This window comes from Pan troglodytes, chromosome 6 (genome assembly GCF_028858775.2).
Source record: "Pan troglodytes isolate AG18354 chromosome 6, NHGRI_mPanTro3-v2.0_pri, whole genome shotgun sequence".
In the NCBI taxonomy this organism is placed as follows: Eukaryota; Metazoa; Chordata; class Mammalia; order Primates; family Hominidae; genus Pan; species Pan troglodytes.
The window spans coordinates 51,628,399-51,638,429 of NC_072404.2; the positions used below are offsets into that span (position 1 = coordinate 51,628,399).

General features: G+C 40.3%; 1 protein-coding gene across 1 annotated transcript in view; it reads right to left on the minus strand.

The window, feature by feature from the left end:
* Window positions 1-9,136, minus strand: part of LOC741228 (septin-7-like) — a 42,392-nt gene extending 33,256 nt beyond the window's left edge. The window contains exons 1-3 of the mRNA XM_063815919.1: window positions 9,058-9,136; window positions 8,732-8,980; window positions 5,779-5,885 (exon numbers count right to left, since the gene is read on the minus strand). Coding sequence (XP_063671989.1) covers window positions 5,779-5,885; window positions 8,732-8,980; window positions 9,058-9,136 — 435 coding nt within the window. The remainder of the gene's footprint in view (window positions 1-5,778; window positions 5,886-8,731; window positions 8,981-9,057) is intronic.
* Between the last annotated feature and the right edge of the window lie 895 nt (window positions 9,137-10,031).

A 10,031-nucleotide genomic window follows, 5' to 3' on the forward strand; every position in this document is an offset into this window, starting at 1 on the left:
TAAATGCAAAGTATCAGTTTTCAGGAGCCCAAGATAAAGCAAACACGGATTCAAATAAAAAGGGAATAATTCCTTCATAAGATAGGCTTTCTCCTGATACATATTTATATCAAGTCCTTATTAAGGCAAGAGGCTCCAAGTAGGCTGATAAACTAATTTACAAGACAAAAAGTTTGGGACACTTTTACAGATAGCCTGTTTCCTTCTGGCATGTTTTATAGATGCTACCTAATGCATGAAGAGACTAACATGCGGAGACTAAGATTGCTGAGCAAGAGAAGTCTGTAGCCACACTATCCAATAACACTTTCTGAGATGATGGAATTGTTGTGTATCCACACTGTCCAATATGGTAGCCACTTGCCCATGTGGCTACTTACTCCTTAAAATCTGACTAGTGCAAATAAGGAACTGATATTTAATTTTATTTAATTTGAATTAACTTAAATAGCCACATGTGGCTAGTGACTACTGAATACACAGCAGAGGTCTATAGCAATCAAGAGTTTTCTGTTAAAAGAATTTTATTATCAAGAATAAAACTTATAAAACTGAAAAAAATTGCCTGAGATGTGGACATGCATGACTTATCTTTTAGAGAAATGAGATGCCAAAGTCTTATCTTTTAGATTAATGTTCTTGAAACTGCTTTGATCCTGATACAAACTATCAGTGAAAATTTTGCAGATCCAAAAGATATTTACCCACCAAATATATATTATTGGCAATCTGAATATTAAGTATTAATATGTATTATCATTTATCTGTAGATTAAAAGTAAACATCAATAAATAAGAGTTGTAATAGTTTCTGATCATCCTCAGCATCAGTGATGGATGCACATCATTTAGAAGATCACTGTTACATACCACATAACTAAGATAACATGTCTATTATCAGGTTACCCTAATAACATGAGAGAGGCAAAATGACTCAGAGAAAACAATCAGATTCATCAGTGTGAAATCATGAGAACCAAAGGAAAAAAAATTTTTTTTTTTTAGTCAGGGTCTCACTCTGTTGCCCAGGCTGGAGTGCATGGTAGATCATAGCTTACTGCAGCTTCAAACTCCTGGGTTCAAGCAATCTTCCCATTTCAGCCTCCCAAAGTGCTGGGCCAAAAATATTTTTAACAATATCATCTTATCTGGTTTAGGAAGTTTACATTTTCTTTATCTGGTGATCTTCTAGTCAAAGGACAACCCAGTCAAATCTAACATCTCAATATCTTGAATTCACCTCCCTCTCCTTTATAAAGACAGATCATTTATTCATGGTAACTGTGGCTGAAGCAGAAATATCCAAAGTAATTATACCACTCCTTTACGTACTTACTCTTTTAAACAACATAGTACTGTATTCTAGAAAGTGATACAACAACACAGTTAATCTACATGAATCATCTCCCAATTTTACTTAAAAATATTTCTGGTTCCTTTATTACCAAATGAAGCCCATTCTACCTTCAGTAATATGCTGTATACCAAATACACATTTTAACCTAACAGCTTAAATTTTAAGATATTTCCCTGTTTAAAAAAAAAAAATCAGTCCAACAACTTAATTACTTATTGACTTGCTAAGACAAATGAAGATTTGTATTTTACACACATAAGGAATGTTTATAAAGCTTCTTTTCTTCTCTGGCCTATGAAATTCTGTATGTCCATACATGGTCAAATACAAAGAAATCAGTGACATATGGAAGAGATCCAGAAAACATAACTGTAAACTAGTGCCATTCACAGGATCCAACTGTATCCTATCATCTGCTTTTACAAGTATCCTCATGGGATCCATGGAAAACAAATTAGTTCAAGTCCAAGAATTTCAAACTTTGCTAACAAATCTATTCCAAATGGTCACTTTCCCATGCACGTCCCTTAAGCAGGTCACATCAACATCTTTTATGGCATCACTCAGGGTTCTGTAAGATTAGCTGCATCATCTAATACCAAAAGAATGAATCAAGGGCATTTTCAACTGTTTTTCCCTGAAAAATAAATAAAACTAAAACTATCGTCTATGAATCATCTATGTATAATTCATCTATTGAGACCTCTTTTGGAATCCGAGATTCCAGAAATCCAAGGTACTCATTTTCTAATACTGAGTGTATACAGTATACAAGAGTATTAGTATACTGAGTTTTCAGTTTTACAATCTGAGGAAAAAAAGTCAAACAATGTTGATTATACAGCTTCATATACACTAACATTTTCTAACTTAATGTTTACACGCCATTTATTAAGGTAAATTAAGAAGTTATTTAATTAAGCATATAACATTTTGAAGAGAGGGTTAACATTTTCTTTCAAGAGCTTACCTCTACCTACACTTGCTCAAGAGGTAGCATTACAGCCAAAACTCTGAAGACATTGGAATGGCCTGAGATACTCCACTTAGCCCAAACACAAAAACTATCTTTTTCCCTTATTTATTGGCTCAAAAGACAAATATCATCTTAAATATTTTATCGTGTTCCACAAGAAAATGAAAGAGGAAGTAACCAATAGTAGAACAGTTATGCCTAAAGAATACTTTCTTCTCATGAAGACCCAGAACTACTTTACTAAGAAGAAAGTTGATCCCAAAACTCTAATTTGGCTTTCTATTCTGAACCTCTCCACTCCTCATATCCCTGTCTCCTTACACTGAGCCTCAAATCCCTTGCCCCTCTTAATTTCTATTAGCAACCTCCTTCCCAAAACCTTTATTTCTTTCCCTTTCCAACTCAAATCCCATTCTGGATTAACCCATCTTTCTATTCCTATACCATAAAATTCATGACCTTCAACCTCAACAAGAATTTCTCTGCTAATATTCCTCTTATGTGCTCCTTAGTCTCATGCCTCTCCCATTTCCTAATAGGCTCTTCCCAAGCCCGTGCCTGTCACAATGCTCAGTGAAGTACCTCACATCACCACTTAAAAATGAGACCATTCCCAGTCTGTCTGAATCAGCACTGTACCTTCCATGGTACAGTGTGAGTGAAATTTATCTTTTTCCTAAAGCTAATTTCTCAATCTATTCTAGGGAACTGATTAATTTCCATTTTAGATTTATCTTGACAACCGTTTACACTATTTCCCCTATATCTTCAAGACTACCGGGCTTGGTAAGGAGCCATAAAAAGATTACATTCTCATTTTCTAACTATATTCAGGCTTCTTGAATGACTCTGACCCTGTCCGTAATATGGCATGTTCTTTCCTAACTGGGCAAAAGAGTTTAGATTATCTTCAGCTAGTTTTCAGTATATAAAGGAATACACCTCCATGGTTCAATCAGGAAAGAGGACTTCTACAAGATTCTACTAAGGATCAATCTGGTTCTCAAATGCTACAGGTCTTCTTTTTGGTAAAGAAAAGATATTTAACAGTGGTGCACAGGCCTGTCTTAAAAATCCTACTAGAGATATTCTCACCTCCATTACCCCTTTGTTTTCAAGATAAAGAGAGTTTCCGGGAAGATATTCACAACAGAAGAGGATATTTTTGAAGTGTTACTTTAAAGGAAGGTAAAATGGGTTTAGGCAATTTATTTTGAAGCTAAGCCAATGTAAGAATTCTAGTAAATTGAGGGCATGTCACATCTTTAACAGATGCTCACCTGGGGAGAAAATGTCTGCAATATCTAAAATGTAGGGGATTATTAGATTTTTCAAACCCCTATAAATCAGCAAGAAAATGACAGAAAATATTAAGATTACCAAAACACTTTAATGAAATCTGAACAGTTATTGAGTACAAAAGACATGTTCAACCTCACTAGAAATCAAATAAAATAAACTCAAATACCTTTATATCTTTATGCACACACAACAGCAATGAGTGCCTAAGTCTACTAAGACATACACAAGAATGTTCCCATTAGTAAAAAACTGAAAACCCAAAGGCTTATCTACAATAAATAATAAAGGATATATACTGATACATTCACACAATGGAGTATTATACGACGATGAAAAAACAACTACACCCAACATGAGTAAATAATACAGACATAATCTGCACTGAAAGAAAACAGATACAAAAAAGTATATGTATATAACGTTCAAGAACAGGCAAATTTATGGAGAAGGCAGTCAGTATGGTGTTTATCTTTGGGGGTTGTAATACTGAATGAGAGTGAGCACATGGAAGAAACTAGGGTTCTGGAAATGAACTGTATATTAATTTGGATAGTGGTTAGTTTTACCTTTCATATCTAAATTCATAAATACTTAAGTGAAGGTATTCATAACAGATACCCAAATTAAGAAAGTTCAAAGTTCATTTTCTTACTTAGGTTTAAAATTTCCAATATTTATCACAAAATAAATAAGCATGTAGGATCAAGTTTTTAGAGTAGAATTTTGCAGGTAATTTTAAATCTCAAGCCCTATGAAGGTTACTAAAAAAAAAAAAAAAAAATTGCTAAAATGGAAACATTAAAAAGGAGAAATAAGATATTTACTTCACAAAATTACTCCTTTGGGGTCTTGCAGTATGATATATATGAGTTACTGCTCAGAATATATAGACTGCCCTACTATCCTGTGCACTGGGATGATCACTACCACTTCTTCAAATCCAGCTAAAAGCATCACGGCCTCAATGAAGCCTACTCCCGCCAGAACTGTTCACGTGCCTCCTCTCTGCTCGTGTCCTATGTATTACCTAAGCAGAGCTCACCAACAATATTTTTCATCAACAGCTTAGAGCAGCGCTGCCAAATAAAAATACCATGTCAATCATGTAAGTAATTTAAAATTGTCTTAGTAGCCACTTTTAAAATAGGAAAAATGTGAAATCAGTCAATTTTATTTAACCCGATACATCCAAAATATTATCACTGCAGTATACAATCAATATAAAAAATTACGGAGATTTTCTTTTCCATACTCAGTCTTAGAAATCTGTGGTATATTTTATATTTGCAGAACATCACAATTCAGACTACCCACATTTCAAAGATTAATAGCCACATGTGGCTACAGGCTGCTGTACTATTTAATAAAAAGTGCATATCTAGAGTCTAGCCCCTTGCTTTATAAAGTGTGATCTACCATCCAGCAGCATCAGCATCACCTGGGATCTTGTTAGAAATGTAGAAAGGCAGCCCATCTCAGAACTACTAGAAGAACTAAATTTAACAGGATACCCAGGATTGGAATTCATAGCAAAGACTGAGAAGCAGTAAATTAGATCACATATACCTTGGGAGTCTTACAGAATTGCTATTGCCATTCAACTATGATATGGTGTTATCCCACTGACTAATATAGAACACTGTATTTAAATAACAATAGCTTTTCTATGAATCATGTTTTCTCTACACTGTCCAATGCAATTTTCTACAATGATGAAAATCTTCATATATGTGCTGCACAAAATGGCAGCCACTTGCCACATGTGGCTGTTGAGCACTTGAAATGTATCTGGAGCAAATGAGAAATTGCATTTTAATTTAATTAATTTTAATTGATTTAAACATGTGGCAAATGACTATCATACTACATAGCACAACTCCAGGGGAATTGGTTACTATGTCACAGTGTCATCTCTAGGAGAATCCTTAGGACAAATTTGGAAAGTTCTAGTCAAGATAATTCTTTTGATTAACTGTACTTCTTCTGTTTTTTTAATTTTATGAAGTCATATTTACCATCTTACACTGGCTAAGGGCAAATTTGCATCTTACCTCTAAGGAAGCATAATAAAAGTTACAACATGTGCTTTGTGTGTATTAATATTATTGCAGCTTATCATCAATTAAAAATACTAATATCTATACCTGTACAGTCTTTTTAATTCTCTGAGAAGGACCTGGATACTCTGGAGAATACAAATCTGTGAGGAATAATGAGTTGATTAATGTCAACTTTCCCAGTCCAGATTCGCCTAAAAGAAATAAGGGAAAATATCTGTTAAACTCACCCACTTTACCCAACCTTAAATATTCAACAGATGCTATAATTGAACTTGCTTTATGCAAGTATTTCTTGGTGAGACAATGAAATGACATTAGAAAATATGCTACAAAGAATAAGTATCTTGTCCTCAGTTTCTTAGCTATCAAATTAAACTCATGTTTCCAAGGATTCTTTTCAGCCTTCTAATTATACCACTTATATTCATTAAAAGTAATGTATCTAATAATCTACATTTTTAACAGTAATGTATTCCCAAAGAAAAAAGTCAGTCATTATTTAAAAATCCAAGTTGGATTATATATCACTGCTTCAGTGAAATAAAGTTTTTCTTTATTAATAGACAATAATGAATGAATAATAAACAAGAAATCATGCAGCTATAAAAAGCAAAAATCTGCTAATACAAAGAATAATTAATCACAATGAACATCTCCGTATAAAATTCTAAATCACAAAAAATACTTTCTAATTTCGCCGCCCATCAGCCTAAATATAAGGGTGCTTCTCCACAAACCAGAATCCAAAAAATCTTAGGTAATTACTTTTTCTACCGCTTCTACTCAAGGTAGGAGGCAGACACGAAGGAAGCTAGGGCATGATTTCTACTCTGACCACATACTCTTTTTTGACTCTCCATGTTTAGTCCAATATACATAGTCCAGTGTATAGTAACTATTACAAGTATACCAAAATATAAATGGCTTCAAGGTACATATAACCTAAGGTTAAAACAAATTATAAATCAGATTATGATAATTAACATGGCACAGAGTTAAAGTATTTATTGTTAATAACTCACTTAGCATAATAGGCATGTTTAGCCTAAGTAACTGATGTCACAATATTTTTATGCCTAGGAGGATTCTTTTTATATTAGCTCTCAAAAGAGATAAGATTCTCTCCATGTGGTTTGGGCTTACCCCTTTGACTGAGAGCATGCCACTTTTTACTAGAGGTTGATGTATGACTCAACTTAGAGTTGAGGATGAAAAGTGGGGATCATAGCACCTGCCTATACCCTGGTACAGATCATATGATGTTGATTTATTTATTTGTGGAGTCAGGGTCTCGCTGTGTTGCCCAGGCTGGAGTGCAGTGGCACGATCATGGCTCACTGCAGCCTTGAACTCCTGGGTGTGGTGGTGCGCACCTGTAGTCCCAGCAACTCTGGCAGGCTGAGGCAGGAGAATCGCTTGAACTCAGGAGGCGGAGGTTGCAGTGAGCCGAGATTACGCCACTGCACTCCAGCCTGGAGACAAAGTAAGACTCCATCTCAGGGAAAAAAAAATTTAAATTAAAAAGTTCTAGTATCTAAAATGAGCAAAATCGCCAGGTGCGGTGGGTCACACTTGTAATCCCAGCACTTTGGGATGCAGAAGTGGGTGGACCATCCGAAGTCAGAGGTTGAGACCAGCCTGCAGTGAGCCGAGATTGCACCACTGCACTCCAGCCTGGGAGACAGAGTGAGACTCCATTTCAAAAAAAGAATTAGCCAAGCGTGGTAGCATGCACCTGTAGTCCTAGCTACCGGGGAGGCTGACAGGGAAGGATTCCTTGAGCCCGAAGGTCAAGGCTGCAGTGAGCCTTGTTTGCACCACCTCACTCCAACCTGGGCAAAGACCCCATCTCAAAAAAGAAAAAAAAACACAAAAACAAAAAACAAAACAGAACAGAACAGCATCACTTCCTTATCATTAGTTTGAAGGAAGTGAATTGCCTGTAAAAGTTTCCATTTTCAAGAAAAGTATTAAAATATAGTGTAAAGCCAGGCACGATGGCTCATTCCTGTAATCTCAGCACTTTGGGAGGCTGAAATGGATTGCCCCAAGAGGTCGAGGCTGCAGCTGAGCGATCCTCCCGCCTCAGCCTCGCAAGTAGCGGAGACTACAAGTGCATGCCACCATGCCCAACTAATTTTTTGTATTTTTGTAGAGACAGGGTTTCACCATGTTGCCCAAACTAGTCTGGAACTCCTGAGCTCAAGCGATCCACCCGCTTCCGCCTCCGCCTCCCAAAATGCTGGGATTAGGGGCGTGAGCCACCGGGCCTGGCCCAATTACTTTCTTCAGTCTGAGCATGAGGGCTGGAAGAAAAGCTCTCACTTGCATATAATTTTTTAGAGACAGAGTCTCCCTCTGTTACACGGGCTGGAGTGCAATGGCGCAATCTCAGCTCACTGTAACCTCAACCTCCCGTGCTTGATCGCTTATATAATCTCAGCTCACTGTAATCTCAACCTCCCGGGCTCGATCGCATGTATATACACCCATATATTTGTTTGTTTAGACGGAGTCTTGGTCTGTTGCCCAGGCTGGAGTGCAGTGGCGCGATCTCAGCTCACTGCAACCTCCGCATCCCGGGTTCAAACAATTCTCTGCCTCAGCCTCCCGAGTAGCTGGGATTACAGGCACCCGCCACCAGGCCCGACTAATTTTTGTGTTTTTAGTAGAGACCGGGTTTCAGTGAAACCATGCTGGCCAGGCTGGTCTTGAACTCCTGACCTCGTGATCCACCCGCCTCGACCTCCCAAAGTGCTGGGATTACAGGCGTGGGCCACCTCGCCCAGCCGATCGCTTATATTTTTAAAAAGATGTTTTCTTCGTTTCCTAGCCCCTTCTACCCCGCTACAAAGTTTCAAAGACTTAATGCTATTACAAAGGGCCGTCAGACGTCAAGCTCAGGGGTGCAGCTCCCTCATGCCGGGCAGCCTCAGAGGGGGCCGACCCTGCCCAGGACGAACGGCGCCAGGTAGCCGGGGACGCTACCGGGAGTCCCCGGGCCCTGGCTGGTGGAGGTGTTGTGGGGCGCACGTACCCAGGCTCAGGTGAGGCGAGTGGGCGGCCGGGGCTGCAGCTGGCGCTGGCCATTGAGGAGCTTCTGCGCGACAGTGCGATCGGTTGCACCTTCTGCGACAGGGGCCGGCCGGTTGGCGCGCAGCGCCTGCTAGCGCAGAGTCTGGCCCTTGCTGCGCCCGGCCCCGAAGACCGGGAAGTCGTAAAGCTCCTCCTCGCAGTTTATGTACGGCGGCGGCCGGGCCGAAGCCTGGGGACACAGAACTGTCAGCTCAGCAGCCGGTTACATCCCGCCCGGCCACCCGTAGCCAGCGTCCGCTCATGCGCGATCCTGGAAGACCCGGCAACCCCGCCGCGAGTTCCGATTGGCTCCGCGTGAGTGGCGGTCCCCTGTGAAGTCACAAGGGCGCGTCTTCGCCGACACCATAGAGGTGGGCCTTCCGCGACGCCACAGGAGCGGGTGTTCGTCTACGTCACTGGGGCGCTACAGTGCCTGGAGCTGGGCAGTATTCTCGTCAGAGTGGGGACTAATAACAGCGACCTCCCCGCCAGGTCCTGTGTGTTGCCGGCTGAAGAAGGGTAGCTGAAAAATTCAGACCCAGCACAGTGTTTATGTTGGTCAAAAATAGAAAACTATGTCTGGCGTGGCCGAGGCGGGAGGACCCTTCAGGCCAAGAGCAGCCTAGCAACATGGCGCAACCCCATCTCTGTAGTCCTACCTCAGACCCCCAGCTACTTGAACCCAAAGGTTCAAGGCTCCAGTGAGCTATGATCCCACCACAGCATTCCAGCCTGCGAGATTGAGGTAAACCCTGTCTAAAAAAATTAAAAAACTATCCAAGTGTGCAACAGGGAGGGACTACTAAATAAAACATGAGGCTGGCTGGGCCCTACTGTAATCCCAGCACTTTGGGAGGCCGAGGCGGGAGGATGGATGGCTTGGGCTCAGGAGTTCGAGACCAGCTTGGGCAACATGACGAAACCCCGTCTCTACAAAAGATACAAAAATTAGCCGGGCGCGGTGCGCACCTGGCCTAATTTTCGTATTTTTTCTAGAGATAGGGGGAGGGCCTCGCTATGTTGCCCCGGCCAGTTTCGAACTCCTGAGTTGAAGCGATCTTCTCACCTTGGCCATCAGAGTTGTCGGGATTACAGGCATGAGGGACCGCGCCCCACCTGGGTTAGGCTACTTAATAACATAAGAAAGTGCTCCGCCAGGCTCAGTGGCTGACGCCTGTAATCCCAACACTTTGGGAGGCTGAGGTGGGTGGATCACCTGAGGTCAAGAGTTGGAGACCAGCCTGGCCATGGTGAAACCCAGT